The following is a 15,769-nucleotide window of genomic DNA, read 5'->3' on the forward strand; positions in this document are numbered from 1 at the left end:
TAGATGAGGAAAGCAGGAGAAAGATTGTTCCTTTCCCTGGGTTTTCCCTGCAGAATTCTCACTTGAAATAATGTTTCCATCTTACCCAGGAAATACTCACTTCAAAGCAGATAAAAGAAGCAAAATGTCAATGTTTCCAGGTCAATTCTTTCATTAACATGGAAACTTGCTATTATGAGGCGCTGTTGCAGTAAATATTGGAGTTGTAATTCAGCTGGTTTGGCTTCACATTCTCTGTTGGCCTTGACTCGCTCTCTATAACTACCTGAAGGGAGGTTGTAGTGAGCTGGGGGTCAGCCTCTTCTCTCTTGTAACTAGTGACAGGACGAGGGGGAATGGCCTCAAGTTGCACCAGGGAAGATTTAGGCTGGACATCAGGAAGTACTGCTTTTCTGAAAGAGTGGTCAGGCGCTGGAATGGGCTGCCCAGGGAGGTGGTTGAGTCACCGTCCCTGGAGGTGTTGAAGAAACGTTTAGATATAGCGTTGAGCAACATGGTTTAGTGGGGTTATTGGTGGTAGGTGGATGGTTGGACTGGATGATCTTGTAGGCCTTTTCCAACCTAGCTAATTCCATGATTCTGTTCTATGATTCTTCTTGACCCACCATGGTGCTTCCTGGTGGACTGTCCCTTCAGAGAATTTGAGCCAGAGAGGCCAAAGGGAGCACGAGTCCTGTGGCTTAACTGCAACTCCACTGAGAGTCTGCAGGAATATTTCCAGCTTCCACCTCCTCATTTAATGTCTGTCTTGGCTTCTCTCCTTCAGGAAAAGAGAACTGGAAGAAAAGTACTATTCCCGCCCCAAAAAATAACACCCCAGAATTCCCCCATAAAGCGGGCATTTTTCCTGAATAGTTTTGCCAAAACCATTTGGCCAAATGGAAAAACAGGAAGTAGGAGTGAGTAATTTCCACCTAATCCGGGTTCTTGGTGGGAAATTAGCTTGGCTAAGAAAAATAAAGGATAATGTGTGTGTGGGATAGAGTGCTAGCTTTGAATAGAACCTCCAGGAGGCTGTAGAGGCAGGTAGTGAAGGCTGAGGAGTGCTGTGATAGCTTTCTGCTCTTCATTATCTTCCAGAGAGCTGTGTTACAGGGAAGGAGAAAACAATGCCTAGTGGTGTCAGGTGTCCATTTTTGTTGCTGCTGGAGGAAAGCGACTTGGGAGGAGGATGTGAGGGGGAGCCCTGACCTTCATCTTCCCTTCTGCTACAGGAACTTGGGCTAGCACCGTTAGGGAAAAAGCAGGCCCTAAAAGGAGGGTTTCTGAAGGGTGCTGTATCCACTTAGTGGTTGCCTGAATTAGCAGCATCAAGCTGCCTTTTCTGTTCCTGTATTCCTGCTATGACCTCACTTTTCATCTTATTTCTCTGCTTCTCTGTTTTTCCAAAGAAATGACTATTTCTTAAGAGCTCTGGGGTCTGAAATTGTTAATTACAGCACTCGCGGAATGCAAAGCTCTGTGATCTTAGTAGTTAACTCATTACTTCTGCTTCTCAGAACAATGACCTCCTCTGGACAGATTTCCATCAGAAGCTGGTGGATCAGGCACTTCTGACCATGGATACGTACCTTGGCCAATTCCCAGATATCAAAGTAAGATTCTCTTTAAGTATTTTGATCTAGAGTCACAGCAGGTAGAAACTCGTAAGTATCAATTCCTTGCATCTCCATGTGCCTTAAAAAGGTGTGTGTGCTGTGGCAAATGTTCCCATTAGAGCAGCCAAGATTTTTGCGGCTCTGGGTTGTGTGAAAGTGCTATTTTCTCCTTTGGGCTTGAATGAAGAATCCAGGGGAGAGATACTGAAGAAAAAAAACCCTTAAATGTGAAACAAAAGAACCTGTAAAAAATTTGGATTATATCACAGTGCAGGAGGGCAGTGTCAGGAGCAGCTCACGAGCTCTCAGTCTTTTCAATCTTTTGTTATTTTTTAACTTCCCTGTAAGTACAAAACATTGAGGAAACGGTTAGTGGCAAATATCCTTTATGGATCAAGGCTGGTGTGAAGGAGAGATTTTTGTGTGTTCCCTGAAGTCCTGCTGTGCATATAATCCATTTTTTTGCAGGGAAGGGGGAATGCTGAATATGGGTCTTTTGGTGGGAGATCGACCTGGGTTTGAATGGTGTCCTGTAAATTCCCCTTCCCCTGCTGTCATCTCTCCATTTGTTTTGGGAGGGTTATGCAGGAAATGTCTTCACCATGTGGAAACGCTAGTAATGATATCACCATATGGAAGTATCAGCTTGGCTTCTTCCCAGTGAAAACAGCCCTTTCCCCACCACATGGCTCTTAAAGAGTTCGTCAGTATTTGTTGCTTCAGGAGGATCGTGCTGTATCAAAGGGGGACAGGACATAGGCTTGTAAATGAGCCCTAAACAGCAATGTTCTTGCCTCCGGGGGCTCCTTGTTTTTGCTTCACTTTTCCAGCCTCTTCTGTTCCTGGAAATCTGAGGTGGGGAAGGACTGTTGCTTTCTAGCCACTAAAGGCTGTAGTGCTGATCACACCCTGCAGTGTGATTCCCATGTGCCTCAGCAGTGCAGAGGCCTGTGGGCTGCTTCTTTAGCAGGCTCTCTGTAGACTCAGACTTTTGCACTGCTTCTGACTAAATTGCATTTTATCAGCCTTAGTGGCTGTGCAGTGGGTAGTAACGTCAGTGTCATGTATCTTCCATGCTTAGCATCTTTGGAATTTCATAATTCTGAAGGTTTACAGTGTGATTTTAAAAGGATTGTGAAACTTGGACCACCCAAATTCCACCGAAACTCAAGGGATGAGGCGACAAACAAACACTCACTGATCCTTTCTGACTTGGAAATGGGTCAAGAGTTAGCTGTTACTACTATCACAATCTTCAGGTGATCCTCTAGAATATCAGAAGTTAAAGCACTCTATGCACAATTTAAGTAACGCTTTAAAGAGAGCACTGCTCACCTATGCCTTTCTTCCTAAAATGATGGAGAATGTGGCTGTTGATTTCTGCAGTAATTTATGGATACATGTAGCTGATTTGGCCATTTGTTTAAAATGGTTTCTTTAGTGGCATGAATTTCAAAAAGTCAGTATTTTTTTTTTTTTTTGGCAGTTCAGTCATTGTCCTTACCTAAAAGCATTTGAAAAGTGCTCAGATCAAATTTGGTTTTTTTGACTGGTAGAAACAACTGTAAGAACTGTTGTTGAAAGTTGAAGCCAAACTTCAGCAAGTTCGTACAGTTGAGCAAAGGTAAAATTCGTCTTCAGGTAAGGATTTAAAATTCTTAAGGGTGGCATGCAAGAAAGAAAAAGCAGTCTATAATTAATAGAATACTTCAGTTGCTTTAGTTGCTGTGGTAATAATTTTCTGTTTTGTTTTTCACAAAAAGCAAACTTTTTTTTTTGCTCTTCCTGGAATTCTGATGTTAGTAGGATGAAGAAAGATGATATATGGAGAGAAGATGATTTCAATTTAGTTATGTGATGGCCTGTTTTTTGTTAATGGCCCAGTAATTCAAATGTGTGATAAGTTAGATCACGCATGTGTTACTTGTTAGTTAGATTCTAATGTGTTCTGAATTTTCTTCTGCTTGAAGGGGCTGGAAAAATTCCCTTGAATTTTTTGGATTTCCTACAGGATCCACACCAGGAATGTGAAAACATAGTATTCCTTTAACAGGGAACTTTTATAAGTTAGAGGAAAGCATTTTTGATGTTTGGTGGGGGGAATGAACAAAGCCTCTCTGTCTTTCGTAACTTGAAGAATGGGAGCACAAAAAGTACTGGATCCTTTCTGTGCAGGTCAATATCTCTAGCTTCCTGGAGTAGGACTCTTGCATAATCTATTATTTAGTGTTTCTGAGTGTTTTTGATTGTGGAGCACACAATGAGAGTGCAGGTCTCTGCAGTGAGCCCAAAGAAGATGAACCATGACCTGAGTCCTGACCAGCTGTGGGGTTGGAAAACTTCTGTCTTACACCAAAACCAGTGTGCTGTTTCTACTAGGTTTGAAACCAAATATCAATAAGAAAAATAACATTTTTTAAATTGAGGTTCAAAGTAAGATGGATATATTGTAAGGAATAAACACGTCTGTTGGAGATCAGCTTCTGCCATTTGTGGTAAGTAGCTACAGCTGTCCTATACTCATGCAGAAAACTACCTTGCAGGCATCCAGGACTGGGCCAGGTCCCATTACTGCCATCACAGGCAGTTGCATGATCAGTAGCTACTCCAGAAGGACTTGCAGGATACACTATACCAGCACTTCCATATATTCCAAATAGCTCTGCCATTTTGACCGAAGGAAAATATTCCTTCCCATAGATCTCCCATTCGGCCATGTGTTTAATCTAGAGTATGTGGAAGATGCATTAACTTGCATCTCAGAGTCATCAGTGCTGCTGGAAGCCCCCTCCAATAGCCCATCTCACTGCCCAGCTGGCAGTATTCCCCAGGAGGAGGGCAGGCTGCCACCGTGGTGGTGCTGGGGAGGTGTCTTCTGCTGGCTTTGACTGAGGAGTGGATCAGCTTCTTTGTGATTCCACTCTTGGAGCAAGCTGAGCGCTTTGAAATAGTCTGGGTTTGCGTGTGGCTGAGATCCTGCAGATTTCTGTGACTCACGCAGTGCTGCACCAGTGTTCATTGAAAGCTCAGAGGAGCATGTGTGGGAGACGTGCAAACTGGTCCCAGCTGGTCTGGGAGAGAGATCATCCCCGAGCGTGGTTTTGCAGTTTATCTGCTGGAGCCTGGGGAGAGGAGACCACATCTCCCTGCCAAGTGCAGTGGGGGAGATTTTGCATTGCAAGTAAATCCCGATGCTGATTCTTCATCTTGCAGTTTCAATTTCCCTGAGTTGTGTGGTTAATTTGAAACCTTCCTGGCTCCTTTATGTGTCCTCTTCATTCAAGTTCTCCAGTCAGTCTCTAGCTTGCTGATCACTGGCAGGGGGCCTAGCTCTCTGTGCTGTGGTTAGGCTGGGAAGCCCTGTGCTCCGACTCATGTCATCTGGGTTGTTTGTAGGGGAGCACAGGGGGAAAGGGCAATGGATGGTTTAAAGCAGGGCAGCCTAATAGACCTGAGTCTCTTTGCACTTGCTTAATAGCTAGGTACAGTGGACTGCTGGTCACGACTGTGGTCACATCAGCAGATCCACGCTTCTGTCTGGACCTCCAGTTGCAGGGTCTGAAATGCTGTCCTCGGCATCTCCTGAGCATGTGGAGGAATGCTTTTGCTGTGCTGGCAACAGAGATGCCTTCTTGTGTTGCATTTCATCTTTTGAGCTTCCATGTGAGCTGGGGGTATGGACTGGTTAGCTAGAGAGTGGCAGCAGCCCTCTTGGCTCTGAAAATGAAGAAACAGGTACCTGTAGGATTCAGGCATCTGGTATGGCTTAGTCCACACTTGAACTACAGTACTGAAACATTAATCTCATGCAGAGGTGGGGCTGTTGTTGTCTAGATCTGTTTGTCTTCCCTGGCTGGATATTCCTGAGCAGCTCCCTCCAAGACGGTTTTTGCCACAGGTGGCTCCTGGGCAGCTTTTTTGGGGGGGTTTCCAGTGGAAGTCCTTGTGCAGGCAGAGCATGAAGCTGGGTGAGCAGGTACAAGCAGGGTGAAGCTGAGGGGATGAGCGGGGCTTCCTAATAATGTGGCTTTGGCTGCTGGGGGAATATTGTCACAACTCTTTTTCTCCATCTTTTGTAGTCTCGCATAGCGAAGCGAGGAAGGAAGCTTGTGGATTATGACAGTGCCAGACACCACTTTGAAGCCCTGCAAACTGCAAAGAAGAAGGATGAAACCAAAATTGCAAAGGTAAAGCAAGCGGAAGGATGTGCAAGTGTCCTTTCATTTGGGAGGTCTGCTTTTTGCTGAGCAGGTGTAAAGCAAACCTGTACCACTTCACTGGGTGTGCTTTGTCCAGAGGGGTGTTGTGGTGAGGTTTGGCTAGGTGTTTCCTTCCCATCTGTTCAATTCTCCTAGAAGGCTGGATGCGTTCTGGTGTCTCGGATCACATCTGCCATCAGTTGGGCATCTGTCAGCATCACACCAAGGCCTTGGCATGTGTTTCCTCAGATGTCACAGAACCAGTATCCTCTGTTGGAAAATCACGTACCCCTCTGGGGGAAACAAAGCCTTGCAGTAACACAGCAAAACTTGCCAGTTTGTCTGCTTCTTGAGGCTCTCTGTCTCTCCATCTCAAAGCAAGAGTAATTGTATGAGTTTGAGTGTTTCTTGAGGTTGGTGACATTTGTGAAGTCTTCTGATATTCTAGTCTGTATTTTTAGACAGGCTGAGAAGTGTTGTCACCTTTTGCTTTTCAGTTCAGGTAGGAAAGATTTGGGCTATGTGAGAGACAGTAGTCTATCTACAACATGGAAAGAATAAAGATGCTTCTCTCCCCCAGGCAAAAGATCTGTGTTTAATGTCTGACTGGCAGTATTTTATTTTTATGCTGCCAGTCATCAGTCACCTGCTTTCCTAGCACATGCACTGTGATTAATCCTGGCAAACAAAAAGGAGAATGATTGATGGCTCAGGTGTCATTGCATCATTTGTGTAGCAAAGTGATTCATGGTTGTGTATGCAAGGCATGAGGCCCAGCCGGTCGTGTGTTGTCTGTTGAAAACCATGCTCCAGTGTGTTCAGGGGTAAGAGAGGAATTTCCATGGGGTGTGGTATTATTTTTGGTATGTGCCTCTGGGATCTTTGTTGCAGTGGCATTGTGGTAGGAATTCTTTCACCCTGGTTGGTAGCTGGTGATCTGCACTGATCTTTGTCATTGCTGCACTCTCTCATGATGCCCCAAGTGCTCACAAAAGATGTGTTTTTATCAAGGGATGGTTTGTTGCTCTTTAGTTAACATAAGGAAAAAGTAGTACAGGTTGAAGAGCGAGGTGTTGCAGTTTAGGAGATGGTTCTCTGTTCCTGATTCAGCCTGTGCAAGTGCCTCTTAATACTTTACCAGACTTTTTGTTAGCAAAAATGGGTGCTGGATCACATCTTTCTCCCCTCTGTGCTGTAGGCCTCAAGTCCAGGCACAGTATCATCTATGATGCATCACTGTAGCCTGATCCTGTAAAGATAGGAGTGCTGAAAGTACCCCAAAGCTATGTGCATGCACTCTTCCCAAACAGGCAGCCCAACCTCTTGATCTCACAGTTGCCATTGTGCAGCCCTGCTGAGCCTGCCAGGGCTCATTCTGCACTATGACTGTGGGGAATTCACCTCTCCACTCCTGTCGTTGCAGTTTTGCTTGTGTGACCTGTGAAGTAGGGATGTTTCAGTGTAAGCTACTTTGAGATTTGATGACGGGCCCAGAGGGAAGATAAATCTTGTTTATGACACAACATACAAATGAGAACTTAGATGTATGATGTTTCATGGTGTTATAGTAACACAAACAGCCTTGGGAATTGTTTTTGGAGATATGCAGTCTCTTTTTGTCCTTGTCCTTTAATATACGATATTCTTTTCCCAGCTAGGACTCCTGCCACTTATTGCTAAACTCACAACATGCCATTAAAATAAAGTGCTATGGACTTTCAGCTGTTGCAAGTAAATGAATACCATGATTAATTAATTAATCCTGACCTCTCTTCAAGGAGCTCCCACTTCACAGCCGTGGCTTGGAGTAGGGGTGTCTGTGTGCTAGGCCACTAACAACTATTATCTGTTGCTCTTTGCAGCTGCCCGGCTAGTCTACTGTATCCCAGCCCACACTGGAGCATTAATTACTGCTAAACTTGGCATGCTTCAAAGGATTCATAACTGATCAATCCCAGGATGTTTGTTTTATTCCTGTCGCCTTGGTGATACTGGTTTGACCCAGCCTCTAAATACAGTCTCTGTGATTTTAATTTTTTTTAATCCTAAAAAAAATATATATATATATATATATGTTTGTCTCTCTCTCTTGTACTCTGTTTATTTTTTTCTCTTTTCACTCAAACATGCTCCCACCCCCAAGCCTGTTTCGCTGCTTGAGAAAGCCGCGCCTCAGTGGTGTCAAGGGAAGCTACAAGCTCACCTCGTTGCGCAAACTAATCTGCTCCGAAATCAGGTGACTGCTGATCTACCTGGCTCTAACCCTGCATGCGCTGTTTTGGGCTCTAGATTGTACTGTGCAACTAACGTCTAGGCAACGTTCACTCTGGTCCCTCTGCTAAACGTGTTCGTGGTGCTCCTGAGCTGCAGTGGGCACGTGGAAGTTACTGACCAGTGACTGAATCTGTGCCTGCCCTGTTGATTTCTGACCAAGGGCGTTAATACAAGACTATTGTTTTCTCCCCATAAAATGAAATGAGGATGAAGAAACGCTGTGGAATAATGCCAGGGTGGAGGGGGGGGGTTGTGTAGTTCCTTCAGTTATTCATTTCTTCTAAATGAGGCAATCAATTTTTACTGTTGCTGTTTAAGAAAGAAAGAAGAGGGAAACATTGAAAAATTGGCTTTTTAACTTTTGCAGTTAAGTAAAGCCGGAAATAAAACATTGCTTCAAAAACAATTTCTGTGGCTGCTGAGTTAGGTTGCAACACTCTCCTATGGTAAAATCCAAAATCATCACTGGCTTGCCTTTGCTGGTCTGAAAGAGCCATTTCCAGACATGCAGAGGATCAGCCTGCATAGGAGAAGAGGTGGACTCAGCCCAGGGAATTTGTACCTCTCACAATATATCTGAGATACTCCAGGTTGATGTCACGGTTGCATCATGTGGCAGAAACTGCGAAAACATTTAGGTTATAGCATCCTGAGGGAAATGAGAGTAGGGAAATGACAGTAGTCCAGGGGACTAAGAATTTAAATCCTAGCTGTATAGGAGAGGCACAGCCTTCTGATGAAATTTCCTTTGGTATCTATCTTGGAGCTCGGTACGAGAATGAAAACAGTGAGAAGAAAATGTTTTCACTGGGCAAAGGAATGGTAAATCATTACTCAAGCTGGGAGAGCACCAGTTACCTGCTGACAAGTCACTGGTCTCATTCAGATGCTTTTTTCCAAGTTCTTCATCATGGCAAATGAATTGCAGTTTGGAAATACAGGAAGTAAGGAAATGCACCTTATAAAGCACCTGGGATTTTCAGTCAGTTTATGATGGAAGATCTAGGAAAATACTAGGTTGCCACATAAGTAATGCCTGGGGATAGAACAGCTGTGAGCAGTCCTGCTGAAGATGCATAGCAAAGTGAGGAAATAAGTATTCATTCTCGCTGGAAGGGGGAAGGACATTCGGCAGGATTCCCAAGGCTTTCCCTGTACCTTGTGCACGCTGGAACGATCTGTTTGGTTCTGGTTCTTGGCTGATCTGTTTAGCTGGTGGTACTTCTGGAGGATTAGAAAGCAGGTACAGGATATTTCACAAGCCCCACATAAATTGGTTGTAGGGCATTCTTCCTCTTCTTAAGCTGGCTGGAGTGACTGGGAACAGTACCACCTCCCAGCCAAAACAGCACATACAGGGGCTCCCTCGTTCATTGCACGGTGATCTCAGAGTACTGTGAGTTCATTGATAATTTTAATCTGCTGGGTGACGTTGCCCTGAAGCTGGTAAGAAGGGATGTATGTCATCGTTTTTTGCAAGCTCTATTGTAGTGGCTTTAATCTGCTAAGTAGCATTAATATTTTCAGTCACCCTGTGTATTTTCAAATTAATTTAAGTCCTCTACTTTTTTTCTTTTTTGTTCCTTACGTAATATTATTGCTCACCCTAAATTTTTGTCTTTCCAGTTATGGGAGGCTTCATTTATTTATTTTTTTCTTTTGATTATGTCTAGCCTGAAAATTCAAGAAGGATGATTTGTTTGTATCCTGAAGCTGTAGGTTTCTGGGCTCAGCAGGCAGAGGGCTTAAGAAAAAGAAAAGCTTCAGTTTTTGTATTCATGTGACTCTTAAGACTGAAGGTGTTAACGGGAAGCCTAAATCTCATTAAGCTCATGATAAAACCAAGGGGGCAGATGACACTGCATTTATTGCAGGGCTTAATACTCTGAGGCTCTTCAAAGATGCCGTTTACCAGCAGCTGTGTTGCTTTCTCTTCTCTGATAATTCCTCTTACTTTACAACCTTTAAACAAAAATGGGGGCAACAAGACTTATTATTTCTAATATAAATTAAAAAAAAAAAAAAGCCCCTTCCAGCATTCAGACTGCTGGCTTTTTAGGCTTTTGGCAGAAAGTCAGTGAGAGTTTTCTGTAAAATCTGCTGGGAGGTTTACTACTGAAAGCTCTCACTTTCAAATTTTGGTGGTGGTACCTTTTGAAACAAAGGGGAAAATGGCTTAGAACAGCAAATTCTTGCTTTTTTTACTAAGCACTCTCAAATGACTTCAGACCAGGAAAGCAATATTCTGGGTGCTGCTGTAGTGATGACAGAGCAGTGTTTCTGTCCATAGGGGAGAGCCAACAAGCTGGGTCCTGGTCCTTGCTCCCTGCTGGGGAGAAGAAAGTCTGGCTGAGACTGATGGGGCTGAGGTAGATGCCCAGTGGTCTTCCTGCCTCCTTTCTCTTGGAAGTCTGAACTAGGTACTGAGCAGTGCATAATTTCCACATTCTGTAGCATGGTGTTTTGGGAGAAGTGGTTGCCAGATTGCTGAAAGCACTAGGCTGGAAATTGCAGGATGCTCATGAGATGCACAGCGATAGGAAATGCAACACAGCCATTCCACTATCACAGCTGAGCTGGCTGTGCTTAGCTCTCAAAGCCGTAGCTAGAGGTAATGTCAGGAAAGCAGCTGTGTTGTGTAGCTCCTGCTCAAACGTTTTCATTTCAGACAGTGAGAGAAGAGGAAGAATTTTTAAGATCATGTTTTGTGGGCCTGGGCCTTAAGTCCTTCTGCCTCAGCATGACCAATGACAGCTGAAACAACGGAAGACCATAGATAGTGTAGTGATGAGCTCTGCTTCTGAAGCCTATGTCTTTCCTCCCTTTCCCCAAGTCAGCTTCATTTATCTGCTGGAAAAGTAGCACAGTGAGCTGTAGGCAATCCAGGAAGCTCCTGGAATATACTGAGGAAAACTTATTGTCAGGTAATAGACAGCCCCACTAGGGGGAGGATGCAATACTGGACCTTTCCTCACCAATGCAAGGGAACTGATTGGTGACATCAGAATTGGAGACTGCCTGGGCTGTAGTGACCATGCAGCGGTGGAGTTCATACTAGTGAGGGATATCAGACAGACCACAAGTAAAAACAGGATGCTAAATTTTAGGAAAGCCAAATTCCAGCTCTTCAAGGAGTTAGTCAACAAAACTCCCTGGGAAACTGTCCTAAAGGACCAGGAAACAGAGCAGAGCTGGCAAATCTATGATTACTGAATGAGCTAGAAGCAGCCTGCCTTTATCCAGTGTCAGGACCCTTGCATCCAAGAAAAATCAACCAGGGCTGGCTAGGGAGTGCTGTATTTGGGAACAAGAGCACTGGCTAAGCCACAGGATTGCTGATTCCTACAGCTGTTCTGGAGTGAACGTTGCCTGTTGCTGATTTTGCCTTTGCCTTGGGATGTCACTATTGACACATTGCTTTCTAGGTTCTTTGACCTTCTGAACAGGTAAACGAGAGAGGAAAAGACTGATTAATGTTCAACATATCTGAAAAACTGACAGAATACAAAGGTGCCTCATCTCCCAGCTAGCCCATCTCGTGTGTTGATTCTGATTCCAGTCTAGAGTTAAGATAAGCCAAAGGATGGACTGGGATATTTTTTTTTCCTCACTCTTTGAAATGACTGCATTAGAAACATTCAGTCATGGAGGGATTTTAAAGAAGAGTGAGAATTTGTGATCATCTTCTCTTATACAGCATAAACTGTGTCTCCATTTAAATGGGCTTTTTTTGTTGTTGTTTTTTGCAAACTTTCTCAAAGCGCTGAGTTTTTCAGCAAGTATAGTAGCATATTACAAGGGATTCTGGATGGAAACATCCTGATACCTTCTCCCTCTGCCTGTTCCTTACAGGGTTTGCTTAACTTTACAGTTAACTTTACACCACCCATTGTGGTGTTATTTTCTGGGGAAAACAATCTCTTCTGATCTTGAGTACAAAGAGCCTTTGGCAGCAGTGAGTGACGCTCTGAAAGGTGGAGCTGGCTGGAAAGTAGGAGCTTCTGTGGTGGGCTCCTAAGTCAGCCAAGAGGTGGTGAGCTGAAGGATTCCACACAGCGCTGTGAGAAACAGGACTTTGAGCCGCACAATATTTTTAAGTCCTTTCTCCCATCAGTCCTATCTTTGTGTAGACCTGTCACTAAAGAGCAGTAAGCTGTGGGTTTCTTTAGTTAAGCTGACACAAAGACGATAGAATATAATTTCCTAGAAGGGGTGAGAATCTAACTGGAAGCACAGAAATCCAGTTCCCATGCTGTTTGGAGTGTGGTGTGACATTCCTGCTGCAGTCGCACACAGAAGTAGGCAGTCATCGCAGCTTTCTTAATGCCTTTTGCTGTTGCAAATGAGATAATACAAGCATTTTATTTAGCAAGCTTGGGGTTTTAGGCCAGGACACTGAAAAGACAAAGAGGCCATCCAAGACAAATATGGGAAGGGGAACGTGTTTGTTGCTGATGCCTCTTGTCATCAACAGGAAGTAGGATCATCATTTTTGTCTCTGGAATGCAAAGGAGTTCATGCATCATCATTGGTGTCTGTTGATACCTGTGTCAAATAGATCAGATCAAATTTAAACTTTTGAATGGGAGTTAAGAGGTCCTGTGCAAGGCCAGTTTCCTTTGGTGTTGGTAGTCAACAGCCAACTAGGGGCTGCTCTTGTATTAGATCTTTGCCAGTATGAGTATGTAAGGCTGCTGAAATCCACACCTGCTACTCAAGCAATCCCTGCCAGCACAGCTCATGCTTTACATACTCCTCCTTGCTTCTCTGCTCTAATCTGTGACCGAGGTGTCTCAGTCAAGGATGCAGACCTTGGCATGACCTTACTTAAGCAGAGTCCTCACAAGAGAGGACTCTTCTTCAGCACCCTTTGGGATGGGTTTCAGCTCTTTCAGAGACCCAGCGAGGGGCAGAGTCCGCTCTATCTTCACCTCTATTCAAACTAGTGGCTGAACTGCCTGACCAGCTCCATTCAGTTTTTGGAGCCAGGGAAATTTATAGAACTTAAAGCACGTTAGTGGATGTTTGAATTCTCTTTTGAGTACCTGGACAGGGATCTCCATTGAGAGAAAGCCTGGGGGTAACCCAGGCAACCTGAAGGGGCATCTGCTCTGCTGGTGGTGCAGCCCTGGTACCTGGGAGACTCATTTGGAACGTGGATTACCCTGTGCCAGAACTTTGCTTGTTCTCCAAGAAAAGTTAAGAGTCACTGTTATCCCAGCCTTCCAGGGTACCTGTCTGAGCTGGAGCTTACTCTCTCCCTTCTCTGTTATTAAGGCTGAAGAAGAGTTAGTAAAGGCTCAGAAGGTGTTTGAAGAAATGAACATTGATCTGCAGGAGGAGCTGCCTTCACTATGGAATAGGTGAGTGTTGGACCATCTCAGAGAGTCTGTTCTAGGATTATCTCCAGCTGGGGAGATCTGGGGAGCACCAACTGAAGCAGCAGGTTTAAAACAACAGGGAGGATGAGAAGAATGGATGCTCCTTTTTGGGTTTAGACAGTTGGGTGAACAAAACTTGATGGAGGGATCCTGATGTTGGCTGCACTAAAATGTGCTCCTGGCTGTATGGTATGAGACCCAGTGAAGAACTGGTGGTTGCAACTGTACTCCTATTGTGATCTATGTAACAAAATACAGCCTGGGCTGAGAGAGGACGAAGACGTGGGAGACTGGAGTTTTGCTATACTTGTGATTGTGCTGATACAAAGGTGAGAGAAGAAGCAGACAAAGCAACAGGTAGCTTGGAGGATTGAACTGTAGGAGATGACATACAGGGAAGGCAGGCAAAATCCACCTAGGAGTGCCCCAGTTTCTTATTTTCAAATACAATGACATTGTCTGGGTCAGCAATGCTGATCTAGGGGAGATGGGGAGAGCTTGCAGCAGCTTATTTATTTTCTGTTCCACACTTTCCCCATCCCTTTCTGCCCCTCCCTCTCCCAATTGCCAGCACAAATTCAGATCCTACCCTACCTGGCCTCCTCTTCACCTTGAGCATGTTTGCTGCATGCCTGGCTTTTGTTCCATCACCTCATCCACACTTCTTTGCGGCCCTTCTATTCCATTATGTTTAAGACCTGGCAGAGTTGAATTCACGTGGGAATGGTGAGCGGGAGGTATGAGGAGAGACATAACTGAAAGCTTCTGGGAGAGCCTTGTGTCCACTAAGCACTTCTCTCTTTCATTTTCATTTGGCAGTCGTGTTGGTTTCTACGTCAACACATTCCAGAGTATAGCAGGCCTAGAAGAAAACTTCCACAAAGAAATGAGCAAGGTAAGGCAACTGACAGTTTGTTCTATTAACACACTCTGTCCTCTCTGTTATTTAAAAAGCTGAACAGTGTGGCTGGACAAGAAAGAGCAGCTGCCCCATGTGAGAGAAAAATGTTAACCCTCGTTTTTTTTTTTCCAAATAACACGTGAGAAGATCTGTCTGAGATAGTAATGCGAAGGGATAGAACATGGGGAAGAGACCACAAGGACCATGCTGCAGTGAGAGTATGTCATTCAAATATCTACAGAGCGGAGGGAGGCAAATTTTGGCCCTACCTTGCTTTCTCTGTTTCCTCCAAAATCTGGATCTTTAACCTTTAACTCAGCCTGGCATCTGTCCACTCAGTCCACTGCCTGGCAGCAAGTTGCTCTGAACCCTCAGCTAGCTGGGGTGATAGAAACATCAGGGAATCTGTCAGTCTGCATTCAGTGCAACACTGAGACTGGACTCCAGCTCAGACATTAGGAAGGCACTTCCCAGCAGTAGTTCACTGCTTTGTCTTCTTTCCTGCCCTGTGACCCAAAAGAAGGTATCTGAATGTTTAGTGTGGCCCTTGCATGAGCTACCTGTGTGTCACAGACTGGGACTCAACAGCAGTAAGCAGCTTCATAACCTAGTGGCAGACTGCATTTGTATTGTGTGCCAGCACCCAACAGAGACCTCAGAAATAGTCTGTGAGAAATCCTTTCAGTGCCTCTTTCATTTACAGATGTGTTCTTACTGTTACTTCTCTTAAAAGCTGGAGAGGGCTCAAGTTCCTTAGGCCTTTATGTTGCTCCAAAGACTGATACACTCTCTCTAAATGTTGTGCTAAGTTTGATGAGCAATGGAGAATCCAGCTGGAAAACTTTGGTATTCTTGCCTCTTCATTGTCTTCCTAACAACAAGACAGCCACTAAGCAACAAGCAACTTTGTAATGGTCATTGAATTCCCAGCAGTCAGGGGCCTACTGCCTCGGTGTAATGCATCAATTCTGAGCTCTGCTGACATTTCATGGGGACCTTTCCAGTTAACAGCCTGCTCTTCTCCACTGGGAGATGAACTTATTGTTAAGAGTAGGGAAGGTTATTACAATTATCAGTTTGTTGCTATTAAGTTACATTCTGCAGAAAGTGGGTAATATGCCTGCTAGACAGGAATTCTCTTATATCATGTTGTGGATTTTTCTTTCCTTAGGACTTTTGTATGAGAACAGGCCTTTTGCTCTGTTCTGTAAGAACCATCTGTTTCTTGTTACTGCAATAGCATCCAATTAAGTGCTGGTGCTGCCGACACGATGCCTCTGACATAGATTGCATTGGATCCCTCCTCCTACTGATGATGAATCTGGCATCCAGTCTTGTTTGTGAATTGGCTGTTTCAGAATAGGAGTGTCCAGAGTGAATATTTCAGCCTCGGTGTCAGGAAGAGTTTAACCCCTA

The 15,769-nt window shown here is 44.4% G+C and overlaps 1 protein-coding gene across 7 annotated transcripts in view; it reads left to right on the plus strand.

Moving 5' to 3' along the window:
* The window catches only part of BIN1 (bridging integrator 1), an 89,181-nt gene that overhangs the window by 45,272 nt on the left and 28,140 nt on the right, over positions 1-15,769 (plus strand). For 5 of the 7 annotated variants that reach the window (XM_021397523.1, XM_021397524.1, XM_021397528.1 and 2 more), the window contains 5 exons: positions 1,500-1,595; positions 5,678-5,785; positions 7,941-8,033; positions 13,349-13,434; positions 14,272-14,347. In XM_021397523.1, the coding sequence (XP_021253198.1) occupies positions 1,500-1,595; positions 5,678-5,785; positions 7,941-8,033; positions 13,349-13,434; positions 14,272-14,347 (459 nt within the window). The remainder of the gene's footprint in view (positions 1-1,499; positions 1,596-5,677; positions 5,786-7,940; positions 8,034-13,348; positions 13,435-14,271; positions 14,348-15,769) is intronic. The other 2 variants (XM_021397525.1, XM_021397530.1) reach the window with 1 other exon arrangement.

This window comes from Numida meleagris, chromosome 5, assembly GCF_002078875.1.
Source record: "Numida meleagris isolate 19003 breed g44 Domestic line chromosome 5, NumMel1.0, whole genome shotgun sequence".
NCBI lineage: Eukaryota > Metazoa > Chordata > Aves > Galliformes > Numididae > Numida > Numida meleagris.